At 26.8% G+C, this 17,105-nt stretch overlaps 1 protein-coding gene across 5 annotated transcripts; it reads right to left on the reverse strand.

Moving 5' to 3' along the window:
• Window positions 1–367: 367 nt before the first annotated feature.
• On the reverse strand, window positions 368–13,669 carry LOC113556524 (protein lingerer). Of its 5 annotated transcripts, none has more exons than XM_026961524.1 (19): window positions 13,531–13,669; window positions 12,522–12,724; window positions 10,998–11,075; window positions 10,809–10,913; window positions 10,620–10,719; window positions 10,403–10,558; window positions 10,085–10,342; window positions 8,012–8,226; window positions 7,786–7,942; window positions 7,206–7,720; window positions 6,601–6,957; window positions 5,919–6,057; window positions 5,633–5,802; window positions 5,390–5,563; window positions 4,202–4,321; window positions 1,814–2,080; window positions 1,160–1,327; window positions 1,049–1,078; window positions 368–976 (listed from the first exon to the last, which is right to left on the reverse strand). In XM_026961524.1, exons 2-19 carry the CDS (start codon window positions 12,654–12,656, stop codon window positions 854–856), a joined length of 3,267 nt encoding a protein of 1,088 aa, XP_026817325.1. In that variant the 5' UTR covers window positions 12,657–12,724; window positions 13,531–13,669; the 3' UTR covers window positions 368–853. The 5 variants fall into 5 exon arrangements, with proteins under 5 accessions (XP_026817325.1, XP_026817323.1, XP_026817324.1 ...); XM_026961522.1 differs by having other exon boundaries at window positions 10,397–10,558; XM_026961523.1 differs by lacking the exon at window positions 13,531–13,669 and adding an exon at window positions 12,992–13,099 and having other exon boundaries at window positions 10,397–10,558.
• Between the last annotated feature and the right edge of the window lie 3,436 nt (window positions 13,670–17,105).

A 17,105-nucleotide genomic window follows, 5' to 3' on the forward strand; every position in this document is an offset into this window, starting at 1 on the left:
ATATATAGGGCAAGCCACTATCAATTATTCGGGCCAATCAATTTACAAAGTGGGCCAAATTACTACAATATTGGACTTTAAATACGCAATGTATACCCTACAATAGTGATGATCAAACTTTTTACTGCGGGCCTTTTCTTTTTACGTAAATATAAAATATAGTTTTTTAGCGGGCCAGATATTAAATGATGGCAGGCCTTAGGTTTGGTCCTATAGGTCCAAATGACGTCACTGAGTTGGTTACATTTGAGTTCATAGATTTATATGATCAAAATTGTTTGCTTCTTATTTTAAATTAAAATATTGTAGTATTGTTTATTATTTTAATAGGTCATATTATATCCAATTAAAAAAATTTACGATTAGGTTCATTTTTAATACATATATTTTAATGAAGGTACTAACTACATATAGACAGATGATTATTTATCCACCCATGGGTTACATTTAAGAAAAGATATATAGATGTAAATAATCATATTAAAAACATAATCATTTTTCCCATATAATATTATTACATTTTTGTTTAATTAGACATAAAAAAAATTGTAAAAAAAAATTATTTTAGGTGGGGAGGGGGAGCATATAATACATTTTTCGTTTTGTATAAAATAAACATAAAAAAAAAAAAAATATTTAACTCAAAATAATAAATTATTACATCTGGTATTTATGATCAAAATGAAACATTACTCAGAAAAAAAATATGATATTTGATACTATTGAATAAACAAAGGGTTTAAGGGCTTAAAAGGAGAAAATGATACGTCTGTATGATCACCTTTCTCCCAATGGGTAATGCTCATTAACGACTATAGACAGGTCGTCAAAGTGTAAATGCACATGACATAAGTCAGTTGGAGTTCCAGTAGGGAGTAGCTCCTTGGCTATAGTTCTGCTTAACATTCACCTTGCTGGCTGTAGGATTTACGGATTGGTTACGACTCATATTGCTTGTTCCATTGCTTAACTCTTGCTAAAATTATACAAAAACAAAAATAAATAATAAACACCATAATGTATTTAATAATTTTTTTTTTTAACTTACTCCTTGCCGGTTCTGAACTCTCATATCAATCTAATTACAACAAATGGAAATTAAAATTTATCTTTAAATTAAAATACAAAATAAAGTAACAGATATATTTTTAATTCAAACCTGATGGTGCAAAGGTGCGATATGATGAGGTTGTGGGTTGCCAGGAGGCAGAGGAGAGATGAATACTGGAGCATAACTACCGGCACTAGGATGACCACCAACTCCACCATTATTTAAAGTTACAGAAAATGGTGGCGGAGATTGAAATGACTGTTGTTTGTCATAAGGCTAAATAAAAAATTGTTTAATTTTTATGGTTTTGATTCAATCAATATATTATTTACGGAATGATTTATTTATTGAACAACACCACTAGTATTTTATAATAAATTAATGTTTTTGAAAATATTAATGCTTATTGTCTTAATATTTGAGTTTTTATTTTAGAATGACAACATACATTTATAATTTCATAATATTCTAAAACAGAATAGAGTATTTTGATGAATAAAAACCAAAATTTGAACTAGTAGTTTATGAAGTATAAGTATTTAAAGGTTTAGGTAAAAGGTTAAAAATATTCTGCTTTAGAATATGAAATTAAAAATGAATGCTTTCATTCAACTAAGTAAGAAACAAAAAATTATAATAATAAAAAATATTTAATTTTTTTTTTGTTTTATTTTGACTGGAACTATGTAATTTTTTTTTCAAACACATTAAATATTTAAAAAAATGAGTGTTTAATAAATGAATTGCCCAGTATATACTTACACTAGCCTTATTTAATGTTGACTTGTTCGAATACATAGCAGCGAGATCAGACGAATTTGTCTTGCCCTGAGCTTGAGATGTCTGTTGACCGGACACACCTACTTTGCTTGAACTTCCATAGTCATTACTTGAACCAGTGACTGAAGATGATCCCAGAGTTTCATAAACATTGTTATAACCAGCAGGTGCAGCTGCAGTCTTACTGTACCCAGACATTGTATTTGTAGCTCCTGTGCCGTGACTGGTTGCACTTGCTGCTGGCGCCATCTGATAACGAACCGCGTCGGTGTGTTTTTTCAGTGTTTCATTTTATTATTTATTTATTTTATATATTAAAATAAACATTCATAAGAGTTTTATACTGATATTATTTTTTTTACTTTTTTTGAATTTGTAACCCAAAAAGAAAAAAAATGATATATTTATGCATAAATATAAATATATATACTATATAATATGTATATAAAAAATTATACGCAATATGTTTATGTATATATACACTTATTACTGTTTTTGGTTTTATGAAAAAGGATTAAACAAAATTTTTGCTCCCCCAAATCCTGAGAAATTTTTGATTCAAAGTTTTTACAACTAATACTAAGGAAAAGGATGTCAAAATAAGTTGAAACTGGATAAGGTGATTTGGATGATTAAACATTCATCAAGTATTTTGTTCGTCCGTTGTGTAGCAATAGATCTAACAAAAAGAAAAAAAGAAAAAATCATACAGAAATATGCTTAAGAACCGAAGTTGCAATAAAATTAAAGTGGTGATTTCAAATACACACCCTTATTTACATCTTAAATCTGTTTCTTAGAATTGAACCTTAAAATGTGTTAATAAATATATTAAGTTAATAATTTCTTATTTGGTAAGTGAATAGTATATGATAAGATTTTAATATATATATAATTTATAATATATTAATACTTGAGAGTTCAATATGAGAAGGAAACTCGTTGACTATAAGTCACACTGTTAAATGGTATTAAACCAGATAGTATACTATACAAACTAGCTGCATTTACAGTAATAGGCTGTTGAGGTTCCTTCTTATATTAAACATAATAGATATAATGGTATTTTTCAACTCAATTATTTCTGTCTCAACATTATTTAACTAGGAAATAAAAAAAGAATTTCTGCAAAGTATATAAAATATTACAATATGATAAATAGCAAATATTTATCCAAGTTAATGTATTGAAATAATAATTTAAATTATGAAAAAAAATTGGCACTAATATGTTGTTCAATCATTTCTGTAAACTTAAATCGATTAACTCGAGAAATTGAGGTTGTTTGGATTTATTCGAATGCATTACTTACTAAAGAAAAAATATTTTGATAACACATAAAACTGAGTGAGTTTAAATATTTCATATTTTGTTAGATCCTTGGAGGACCAGTTTAAAAAAGATTTGTATGAATATAAAGAAGAAATGAAGACTACTTGTTTGTGTAATATATATTATTTAATTAAATGTTAGAAATAAAGACACACAAACAACCAAATGTTTAAATAATTATTACACAATATTTTTAAAAACGTAACATTAATATTTAAATAATAATAAAAATAATTAATTATAAATTCAAAAAATGAAAGACTTATTTTTGTTTCCTGCAGATTTTCAGTTATCAAGTCTACTGTAAAAATATTCAATAGTTAATTAAATTATATAAATTTACACGAAATAAAACAATATATTTCCAAACACCCAATTATTACCATGCAATTTGAGGATGAAAAAAATTATAATATTAAAATTTTAGAGCAAAATAACACCAGCACATTATTAAAAAATCAAAGTTTGTTTTAAATATTTGAACAAGTATTTTGATTTTATATTTAAAGTTAATTTTTGTTTCTTATCAAAACTCAATTAGCATTTTTAAAGATTATATAAATACTGGTAGATGAATATAATAGCCCCGATATTAACAAACCAATTTAATTAGATATTTAGTCTTCAAATTAGATCATATTAGTTTAGAACAAACATAACTCATACATTTATATTATGTGATTGCATTTTATAACTTTTATTAATAGCTAATTTTGTAACTTTAGATGATGATGCCATATAAATATAATTAAAATAAAGTGCATTTATTTGTGAATATACTATCAAAATAAATAATATCATAAGATAAGCAATTTATATCAAAGAATATTAAAAATGTTCAGTTATATTTAAACAAATTTTTGTTTTTACTATAATTATAAAAAGGCACATAAACAATATTGTTAATAATAATATATTTTTAATTATTCAAATTATAATTTAAGGAAGCAAAATAATTCTGTGATCTTGAAAATTAAATTTATAAATAATAATAAAAAAATTATTCATTACATTTAGAATATAGATTAATTAACTTACCGGGTACATTGTACCATACTGGAACGGATTAGCAGGTATAACAGATTGTCCATAATAATATGTATAACTGGGAGTAATGGGTGGATTCAATAATGTTTGCTGATGAGCCAAAGTTCCAGACTAAAGATAAATTAAAAACCATTAATGTCATATGTTATTTAATAAATAATTGAAATGAAATAATTCATTCATTCAATGTTAATTATTGCAAATGTTGATAATATAATTAATATCAAACATCAATTCATCCTAACTACAATTAACATCAGTAATTATTAATTAGTTCGTTCATATTTATAGCTTATAAATTTAATAAACAATGGACATATTGTAAAAACAACTAGTAACTATGCTAACATTTAAATAGTGTAGTTATGTTGATTTTTAGTATGATTATAGATATTTTCCAGTAATGACAATGAATAATTAATTTACAAGGGATCTTCAATGATAACAATACTTTAATTCAATATCACATTTTTTTAAATTAATAATCAATGAATATTAATTTATTTTATAAGCTATCTCACAATACTTAAAATATGAATGAGTAATAATTAGGGAGTAAATATTTATATTATAAAAGTCAAAATACGTATTAAAGATTAAAAACATCAAATATTAAACAAAGCTTTAAAGTTATATTTAATAATACTTTTAAAATATAAAATGTACAATATACAAAAAAAAAGTATTAAATAAAAAAAATACTGAACGAATTAAATTAATTAATAAGAATATTTTTTATTATTGATTATATATTCATATAACACACATATAAATAACAAAAAATTATTACCAATTTAAATCTTATATATTACGACAGATTAAATATATTTGCCACAGAATAATGATTATTGTTAAAGTCTGTGAATAGGGTTAATATTAGTATATACCTAACAATTCATAAATATATATTTTATTCAATGTTATGTTTTGTAGTAATAACAAATTCATGATAAAATATATCATAGCAGTGATATAAACTGTTGATAATACAATAATAAGCAATTTTACTAAAAAATATTGATTAGAACACAATTTGTATTTTCATTTATCAGAACTTTGTGATACATCTGAATATTTATAGTATTTATTCAATATTGTTATATATTTAATTCTAACACATCAAAAAATTGGTTTGAATAATATAATATTATGATTGATATTCAATTATAAATACATTACCTGCTGTGAAAGAGTAGATGAAACTGGTGAAGCATTATTGTCTGTACGTGCATATCTTGAATCTGTTAGTGATGAATAACCTGCAACGTTGGAAATACCAGTTCCAGCAGTTTCTCTTCCAGTCAGACTTGATGATACATTAGGATACATTGGATCGGGTGAATAAAAGTTAGTCTGAAAATATTAAAATAATATTATTTATATTTTAAGTTCAATATGTTTCTTAGTTGCTATATATTTTACCATATGATGAGGTAACCTTGATTGCACCATTTGTAAATGTTCCTCGCTATACATTACAGGATGAGATTGGTGATAGTATCCAGGAATACCCTGTTGGCTTAATATATACTGAGCACCAACAAGCGGAGCAACACCAGGAGGCATTCCTGATAGTACACCACTTTTATTTGCTAAAATAATGATTGATTTTAAATATATATTAAAAATTAAAATATATAAATGAAATTAGTTACTTGATAGACTATAACTAAAGAACAAACTAAACAAATTAAATTCAATAATTTACTTGTTGGTGTAGTCGTTTTTGAAGTCAATAAAGTACTCTGTGCAAGTCCAATGCTTGACGTTGTACCACTTATATTATTTCCATTTGGATTACTAGCACTTGATGTCAATGAGTTGTTTGAAGGTTGAGACTGATCATACTAAAAAACAAAATGATTTTACTCAATATTGAGAAACACTAGTTATATCAAAACATTTTTAAGTTTTAGGCCGAATAAAATATTTGTTTTTATTTTAAAGTACTATTTTTAGTTTAAATATTATAATTACTATACCCTCTATAATGAAGTATTGATAATTGTATAACTAATTAAATATTAGTTTAATAGTTTGTAATGTTATTTAATAGTACTTTAAGCTTTAATAAGCATTTTTGTCATTTACTTATTCTAATATAATTTTAAGTATTTTAACAGACCCTGATTATAAGTATTAAAAGTTTAAGAGAACAGAGAAATGAGTTTACATATTTTTGGGCCACTTCACTTACCTAAATTTTAAATACTTGGCAAATAATTAACTATATGTTCATAAATAGATGAATTGATATTAAATATATTTTACTTTGCAAAATATGAAAAATTAACTAAAAATACATGCTACCACTCAAAAACATTTATTAGCTATAACTATAAAAATAGTGAAAATTAAATTATTTTGTTTTTATATTAATTTTTACTTACCAGACTTTCTTTAGTAGAATTAGTAGTTGAAGTCAATGACACAGTTGACTTAGACAAGTTTGTATTCCCAGTTTGATGTAAATTTTGGTGTATATAGTTAGAGTATGTTGACGGGGTATACATTGATGCTAAATTGGCAGCTGAAACAATTGGAGGGTAGGAAATTCCAGATGCCTGATATGAGTGAGGATTTGGGTATGAATAAGAAGGAAATTGAGGTTGTGCTGCTGTTTGGGGGTAATTAGCATTTAAAATTGAATGATTAGACTGAGACAATTGAGGAATGTGGGGATTTGTACTATTTACACCAATGTTGGATGCAGTTGTACCATACAAACTTGTGTGACTGGATAAACCCTAAAACATTGTTTGAATTATTATATAAAATTTATAACTTAAAAGGATAATTTAAATTGTTTTTAAGTTCCATTTGACCAGGTTTAGGACACCAGTTGTCAATATTTTCCTGTATTATTAGTTTTAGGTTAAATATTTTAACTATAATGTACTGTTGTCATTAGCAATTTAAAGTTAAGTAAAAAATTTAAACAAAAAATAATAATACAGAGAACCAAAAACCAAGATTGAAAATCTTAGATACATACTTGAGGATTATTAGAATAAGCTGAAGAGTTATATATTGATGTGGGTTGTCCAGTATTAATATTTTGGTAAGGATTAGCAGCTGTAGCATTTTGTTTAGTTAGATAATCAGCAGGAGGAGGAACACCTGGAGGTGGCCCAATTTTAGTTGACGGCTGAGGTGCTTGATTTACTTGAGGTGATCTTTGAGTTTGGACTGAAGCTTGATTAGAAATTGTTGAATATTCAGTCTGTGTTAGTACAGAATCTACTTTCTGAGCAACTGAGTCATCATATTTAACAACAGGTGGTAATGAATTTTGATCTTGTGATGGATCACAAAGTTGTGGTACATCACCAGATAGATCAACTGCACCAAATGATACATCTAAGAAGTTAATATTGACACTAGAATCATCAGGTGGCATTTCAACAGCACTTAATGGTATCTTAGATGGAGGGGGTATGCGAGCACGTAAAGTTGGCTTTTTCCCTGGTCCTATTGAATTTTCTTCAAAAGGTGAAGAAACAAATTCCACTAAATCATAACAATTTAAATTTTAGTTTGGTTATTAAATAATAGTTCATTTATTATATTATTACCTGGAGGATGAGAATTGAATGTAGTAGCAGCTGGTGGAAGAGTAACTCCTTTTTTTTGTTGACTTTCTTGAGTTAATGAGGACAAATATTGAGACTGTTCAGGAGTCAATGTTTTGCTATTTGCAATTGATGCCGCAAGTTTTTCAGAAGCTGCATTCTAGAATTAATGAAAAAAAAATTAATTTTAAATATAGTACAAATATGTTTAAATAACTTGAATAATTACATTAGCAGCTGCTGCTTGCTGGTTCGGTGCTTGCACAGCATCATTCCAATCTTCTACTTCTACATAGGCATTTTCATTTGGTTTTGATTCTTCAACTTCATTGTTAACAGTACTCTCAGTACCACCACTAGGTGTAAATACTTTAGTGTCAGCTAATGAACCAGTATACTCTTCATTGTCCCAGTCTTCAGGTGATGGAAATGTACCCCAATTTTCTAAAAAATAAATCGATTGATTAAATATTTAAAAATAAAAATAAAAAATAGAAACTAACTCAATTGGCTAAAGCATATAATTTCATAAGAATATTGTTTTTAACCAATAAGACATTTTAAAACAGTATAAATAGATTCATTGAATCAATGACAAAACTTTTAAAAAGTTCATTAAATCATAATATGATTATAATGTAATGGCATCAAGTTTAAAATATTATAAAATAGTTACAATTGTTAAAAGGTTTGTTATTTTTTGATTAGTTGTTAAACTATATATCCAAATTAGATATTCAACTGTCTGATAAAACAAAATTGTGCAAATGTATTTTAGGATTTTAAAAAAACTGCGTGATTGGAGAAAACCTACCAAACAATTGTACATTTTTATGTTGACAATTTTTGATATTTCTTAATTTATATAATTAGAATGATCATAAATTATGAAATGTAACGACACTTGAAACAATTTCAATTGAACGAGGTCATTAATTCAGTAAAGTTAGTAATATTAGGAAATGACCAAAATATGAAGTTATAACAAGAACATGGATTTTAATGTTAAAAAAAAAAAAATAAGAAAAAATGGCTTTAAAAATATTACTTGATGCACTAATAATAAGACACAGTAAACAATTTTATGAATAATTGTTTTTAAAATAATGTTCAATAAAATCTATTTATACTATTCTAATTTAAGTAACTTAGCATTGTCGCAATTTTTATTAATCTAAAAAAAACAACATAAATATATACTCTTGTATTATCTGCCTGTATATTACAACAATTTTCAAACCAGTATGCAGCTGCTTTTATATAGTACTTATGTTTATTTTTTTTTTTTAAGAAAATTATTTTTATTAAATAACAAAATTACTGCAAATCATATTCTGATTTAGATACTTATTTATAATTGATTTGAAAGTATCTATATAAATATTTTATAAACTGGTCTTATGATATATTAAACAAATAATTTAATGTTATTCAGCTTATATATATACATAATACATCATTATGATAAAAATAATTTGTTTTTATAGAAAAATGTTTATTACTAAAGAAATTAATACTTAAATTTAAGTTTTACCAGTAGTTTATCATTATTGATATACAGTGTATTAGTTTAATCTTTAACAGTATACATTTTATTGATTATAGAACACACACAATTAAACAACTATAGAAAATCAAATATTTAACTTAATTAATGATTTAGTCATCTACTCTTCAATTTAAACAGATAAACCATAGAAGAAAAGTTAAATTAAGGAATATATATATATTAGTAATGGGTCAAACTGTTCAAATTTCGAACCAAACTGAACTGAACCCTTGATGTCCAGTTCTGTTTGAAATTTGAACTCGGCATGAAAAAAATTCAAACTGAACTATCAAGCATTTTTACCATTTGAAAATTGAAATTGAAAATATTTGCCTAAACAGACTTTCTGGCTACGATAGTTCAAAAACGAAATATTTATACAATTCTGCAAAATATAAAAATGTATAATGATTATTTAGAAATAATTAGACTATTGGTGATAGAAAATTATAAGTTGTAACGGATCTGTTATGTATCATTTATAATAATAATAATAATAATAGAAAGTATTGAGTTCGAGTTTGAAAAAATAGTTTAAAGTTTAGTTTTGATTTAAAAAATCAGGGGTCAACCCATCACTAATATATATGGAATAATTTATTAAACAACAAACACTCACTACAAACAAAAAGATTAACAGTTTTTGTTTTATATTAGGTATAAAAAATATTGAGATTTTAAATGTATTAACTTGATTAATTTATATCAAAATTCATTAAAAATGTATATTATTTTATATGATTGATGTATTACCTTTCTTGGCTTCTTTGGCAGTAGGATTATACCAAGTGTCAATTGGTTGACTGAATCCACTATTGTTCCCACCACTTGGTCCTGAATTACCACGTTCACTGTTTTGGAACATACGAGTACCTCTAGATCGACCATTATAACGAGGTCCATTCATGCCTCTTCTTGAACCTCGGCTATCAGAACGGAAGCTACGATTCTCACCACTAGCACCATCTTCAGTTAAATTCTTTTCATTTTCTTTGTTTTCACGAACTCTCCCTGTAAACATAAAATAAAATAAATATATTCAAAACAAGACAAAATTACACTAACATTTACGTGATTCTCCAAATCTCTGACCTCCTTCGGTCGGTCTAGGCCTATTAGTAAAACCTCCTCGGCCTCCACGACCACGACCCCGTCTCTCACTAAATCCACCATTGTTTTGAGCAGTTATATTGGCTGCTTGTGTAATGGTTTCGTCCCATTCAGCATCTAGTTAAATAAAATAATATTTATTATATGAAATTAAATGATAAATTATATTAATAATCACCTCCATCTGCTTCACCGTTTTTCATCAAATCGTCTTTTTCTTTTTTGTTTACGCTACTAGCTCGATTTTTCTTCTTCTTGCCTGATGTTGACCATGATTCCTAATAACACATACATATGGTACACATTTAGCTAAATTAAGTTAAGGAAAATACAACAAGAATGACATATAATTTAAACTTAAGTATACCTGTGGTCCTTCCAAAAGTGCATCAATAGTTAATGCAATATCTAAAGCATTGTCATGAAGTGCAATAACTATTTCATCTTCTGTTTTTTGAGTTATTTGCATCACCTAATAATGAAAAAAAATTTATATTATGTATCTAGTAAGTTAATGTATAATTTTATTTCTAAGAAAAAAAAATGACACACGCACCTGTTTTATCTTGTTGTTGATTTCTTCATCAGGTTTAAAATCAATAATTTTAGCAATTCTGAGTTGCTCTGCCGTTGGCTAAAACAAAAATGTATAAAAAATCAGTTATTAAGTATGACACGGTAAAATAAAATTAATAATGCTTATCAATTATATTTCTGTTACTCAACATAATTTTAAATGTTAAAACTATCCTAACTAGTGTAACTAATAATTAATTCTTAATAAAAAAAATTAAGAATACAAATTTTTAATAGATATTAAAGATATTGAAAAGTTTGATAAAACTTTGACGGATAAACTTTCTTTGCATTTTGTTTGTCATATACACATATATACAATTACTTGAATATGTATTATTTAAAGTGTACTTATTTAATGGAATCGTTTAACGCAAATGACAAGTATATCTTACAAAAAAAAAAAAACAAGGAATTTAAAATAAAATTAAGAATACAGTTTTTGTATGTTTTGTTTTAAACATTTCAAAAACATCTTTGAATTTTCCGATATTGAATTGTTTTCAATAAAATAAACATATAGGTAGGAATCTATATTATTATTTAATAAATAATAATATTTACATTTTATAATACTAATATAGTTAGATTTGTACGAAACTATAATTCTTAATTTGATAAAAATATAATTAATATATATTTTTAAAAAAGTGCTAACAGGTATTTCAACATATCTTCTTATGTACCTATAACTCAAGCTTATTTTGTACATACCACATACACATACAGATGTGTGAAATGTGATCTTTACTATCATACAATTTGTGTATAATTAAGCACAACTAATAGGAAAAGGACAAAAAAAATATGTTGGATTAAAAATAATGATTGTATCTTGGTCTATAAAGCAATGCTATTACCTAATTTTCTTATAAATAAAAAAAATTTAAAAAGCATTTTAATTTTATTATTGTATTACAACCAAATAGGCAACTATAATTTTAATAGTAGATATTGAAGCAGTAAGATATCTTCTGTAAACTTCATTAAACATAAAAATTAAGGTACTTATCTAAATGTTGTTATTTCATAATACCTGTAGATAACTGATAAGTATGTCTTACTCAAGAAAACAAGAAATGATAATATTTTAATTTACATATTAAAGATACTTTAATGTTACAAATGACCCTAATAATTAATTATCAAACTAAAACGATAAAATAATTACCTCGAGTTATAATAATGTATGAATTTTGTAACTGTGAATTCAATATTATTTCTTTAAATTCTAAGTTTAACAGAATCTAACAAAGATTGTAAAATATAAGGTAATCAAAGATAGACATCTAATATCTTTATAATGTTTTTTGACTAATAAAACTAGTTTTAATACCTACATTTAAATCTAAAATACTTGTTTTTAAATAAATTTAATTACAACAATGTGTAGACAGTGACACATATAGCTAAGATAAATAATAATAATAACAATATATATGTATAGCATTGAAATATAATATACAATAGATAAAAGAGGATGTAAGCTACAAATAAAATTTACCTGCAATTTTTCTTTTTCGTGTGTTTTGTTAGGTACTGCATCCTTTGTGTCTGCGTTCTGTAAAGTTGTATTGGTAGTGCTATTCTTACCAGACGTCTTGGCGTTGCGATTCACAACACCTTTAACGCTGCTCATTATAATGTATTTATATTTTGACTAATAGTTCACCTATTCCTTATGTACAACGATATTTACAGGGTAATCTGAAATCATAAAACAAACTGTTGAATAGATTTGATGCAATTGCTACAAGGTCAAGAATAAAACCAGTGAATAAGCGATATGTTTGAAGAACGACTGATCTAATGACAAACATTGCAAGCACCCCCCCTTCCAGCAATCAAGAGCAACAAAAAAAGATATATACATATTATAATGATATAGGTAAAGCAGTGAATATCAATCAACACTACAACTATTACAACAAAAACAACAATATTAAGATTATTAATAATAATGTTAACATTTACAGGTATAATGTGGTACAAAACGAAAAACGTGAAAAACCGACCGGACTCCCTTTGTCGCACACGTCCAAAATTCTTTTCTCATATAAATACGTGTGAAACACACCGGCGGCGTCAGCGACAAGGGTGGTGGCGGTGAGGAGCGTTGCGGCAGTGGTATTGGTCAGGGGGTTGGTGGTGGGGGAGCGGGTAAAAACACGCTAAGGGAGCATATGTGCGGTTTGGCGCGATAATTACGGAATTCCCCAATTCAGGGAAAGGGACGGGAAATCGCAAACCCGTCGCGGTTTTCCGATGCGGAAACATCTTCATACGGCAACGAGTCGGTCGGCGTACCGCGGACATTACGCGACAGCGTTCCGCGCGCGAAACATGTGGTGGGGACTGGCGTGCTGGAGAGACGAACGGCGGACGACGCCATTCCGACGACCGAGAAATCGGTGTAAACCTGCGGTCCCACGTCCGCCGATGTCGTGATCGACGGGCTCAGCGATGGCGGAGCCCGTCGGCAGACAAAATAATAAGTTTTGAAACGTACTTACCAAAATACGATACACATTTAAAACTAAACACGGGAACGCGATCGATGCATTTAACCTCGGTATCAGACTAACATTATTTTTGTACACAAAATGTAAATAAAGAAATAAAAATACATTGGTGTGTGTGTTTGTGTGCCAGTGGGAGTGCGTGCGTGCGTATGCGCGACAACGATGCGCATGTGCACGCCGGCTAGAACGAGACGGACCGAACCGGCCGGCCGTCAAGCCGACAGAGACGCGATGAGTCATGGAAGAAACGGCGTAGCTGCCGCCACTGACAGTACTCTTTCCGCCATGCTATAACCGCGACCCGGATACCACCACAGTTCATAATAATATTTTGTATTGTGTTCGGGGAAGAAAAAATGGTTTTTTTTCTCTACGGCGAGTACGGCTGTACCGGTTTCCCACTAGGATAAGGTTCATCGGCCGCTGTATTTCCTATAAATCATTTTAGTATTCTATTATCTCTTCCATAATATTATTCTTTTGTTAGATAATAGTGAATAGGACGTCGAACGGCTGAATCTGATGGTCCGTGTTTTGATAAGTATTTTCGACGAAATTAATACTTACACTTCGATTTTTTACGGTAGGGTTTTCGTAGCATTGTCGGTACTAGTCCGTGCATCCAGCGCCAGATAGAGGTACCGGCGGTACCGCTGCTGTGGACTTGCAGACTTGTCTTGACACTATAGACAAAAATACTAACTACATAATGGCTAAAATTATGTATTATGTAACAATATTATATTTGTATATTTTATATTATACTTTGCTGATATACTATACCGTTGTAGTAGTGCAGTATACTGTTTACTGTATGCTCATACGCAGTACTCGTTAAAATAAATACAATCATAACGTGGAAAACTGAGCTGGAAATAAAAATTTTCATGATGAAAACCTTGGAATTCTTCATTAGTTGTATTATACAAACATGAAAAAATTAATTTATAATTGCAGATATTGAATATTTATTATGGTATTTGACATGTTTATTAATAGTAACTTCAAAAAGTTTAGAACATAATATAAAACAATTAAGAAAAAGAATACCTATATTTTATATCTATAGAAAAAAAAATTAATTATTTTCATAATGAAAAACTTGGAATTATTAATTTTTGTATTAAAGAAATTTGAAATGTAATTAATATTCCCAATAGTGGAGATGAATACTTATTAGTTTGTTACGTATGTCAAGTTGGGTGATTAACTGACTAAAGCTAGCCAATCTAGATGACTGATTTTCAGACGACTAGTGAAGACAGTGCAGTAGTGACAAGAAACATCGTATACTCGGTTGCGTTTTAATGAATACCAGGCGCCAAACGTTTATAATGCAAGCCAACAATAAGATGCGCAATGACTATAATTTTAGTTTATAACCTTCCATACCAAAACCGTCCAATTTGTCGTTAAAAATATCAAATTTTAATTTTTTAACGGAAATAAATTATTAAAATCCATATCAATCTAAAAACTAAAAAGTGTGTTTGCATAGTTCGAAACTTTTTTGAATGTAATTTGTTTAATATGTAATAAAATTATGTGAAATAAGGATTTAGTGTAGAAGTTAATATTAAATAGTAATATTATTATTATTACCTAACTCACATTATTTTGCATAAATTAAAAAGAGATAATATAATTTATATGGTTAAATTTTCAAGTAGGTAACCCTTAAAGTGGTTTAAAGCTGGATATTTAAGAGTGTTTTAATTGTTACATTGTTTTTGTGCAGTTTCTCCCCACAGTTTATGCAATGTTATTTCGGGTTCAGTGTTATGCTTTAACCATAGGCGTGCGCAGACTTAGAAGTCAGGTATGGCTAAATTCAATCTGACCCCCTGACCCCCCCACCTGGCATAGTCATACAGAAAAAAAATGATAGACATTTTCAAATACAAACTATTGTTTCACCTTTTGTTAGGACTGGAAAATGTAATCAATCTATTTTTCATTATTTCACACATACAATTCTTCAATACCTATTAATTTAATTTTAACCAATATATAATCTAAAAAAACAATTCAAAAACGATCAAAACATAATTGTTTTACTTTATAAGATACTAATTCTACAATAGGCAACCAGTAATCTTTAATTGTGCAATTTAATTTATTATGTCATTAATTATTTACGGCTATAACGCCTTATTACTTTAATAAGTACCCACACACTTATAAAAAAAGCTCAGGTGAGGCTAAAGTCCTATCAGTCATACTCATACCCGTCTGTATGTTTATGGATTTAACATAAATTTAATCTAAAATTTCTGTTTAATTAATATTGATATCAGTAAATACAATTGTCAGTTTTAAAGAATTTAATAAATAATGGTTTCAAAAAAATACACTCAAATTTAGTTTATTGAAAAGTAATTATAACCTTCTTCATTCGTAAAAACTGCATCATCTTTTTTAAATGAGTTTTGTTGTTTATTAAGTGTATGTCTGTATTGATTTCTTTATTTGTATTACAATATTTATTATACAGTTTACCTCTATTAGGGCTAACTTAATTACCTTCTCTTAAATAAATTTAAACCAGCACTTGTAATGTGACTATGTGAAACGTGAATTTAATACTTAAATGGAAAAACCTTTTTTCCCAAATAATATTATATAGTATACCTTCTTTAAACTTATATTTTTTTTATTATTATTATTTTTTTTTTATTTTAACTTTGTTGTTTCAGTTAGTTCAAAGAGCAATCTATTTAATTTAATAATTGTATATTTTTAGTTATTTTACCAATTAAACAACTATACTTACTTATTTTTAGTGATTTTAAATATGTATTAGTATTAATAAATTACTTCAACTATGTTTTTTTAGTAAATTTAAATATTAAATAATTAAATTAGTATAAAATATAGTAAATATTAATATAAAACGAATATATTTACATAATAATAATAACTAGATCATTTAAGTTATTTTTATCTAGTAAATAACTGTACTTATTTTATTTTATGATTTTTTATCAATAAATTTTATAGGTGAAACTGATGAAAGGTATATTTAACAAAGTATATATTGTATTGATAGAATTACATAGATATATAAACAAATAATTTTGATATTAACAATATGCATCTTTATTTATTTCAACATTATACTTTTAAAATCAATAAGGATATTACAAAAAACTTCAACAAATAATATTAATACAATTTTATTCTTTGATAATCTGATTTGGTGTTCATTTATTTTTTAATTTTTAAACAAATATAAATTATATAGGTATTCATTATTATTTGAGTTGTAAATTTCAAACAAGATTATATTATCATGCAGTTTAACGTTCTAATTGATGGCCACCATTTAAATTCCTCAACTTTATAATAGCAATGTTAAACAGCAGCATAATTAAAATAAATATAAATTTAAACATAGAAACAGAAGAACTAGCTGTTTGATAAGAATAAAAATTGAAAAATTTGGTAGCTAATCAATGTATCAACAAAATAAAAAAAAAGAACACTTACAAGATTAGTACAGTACGATAAATGAAATAACAATAAAAATCTATAAGTACAATTCAAAAAAATAAATATATACAGTA

Source organism: Rhopalosiphum maidis, chromosome 4 (genome assembly GCF_003676215.2).
Source record: "Rhopalosiphum maidis isolate BTI-1 chromosome 4, ASM367621v3, whole genome shotgun sequence".
In the NCBI taxonomy this organism is placed as follows: Eukaryota; Metazoa; Arthropoda; class Insecta; order Hemiptera; family Aphididae; genus Rhopalosiphum; species Rhopalosiphum maidis.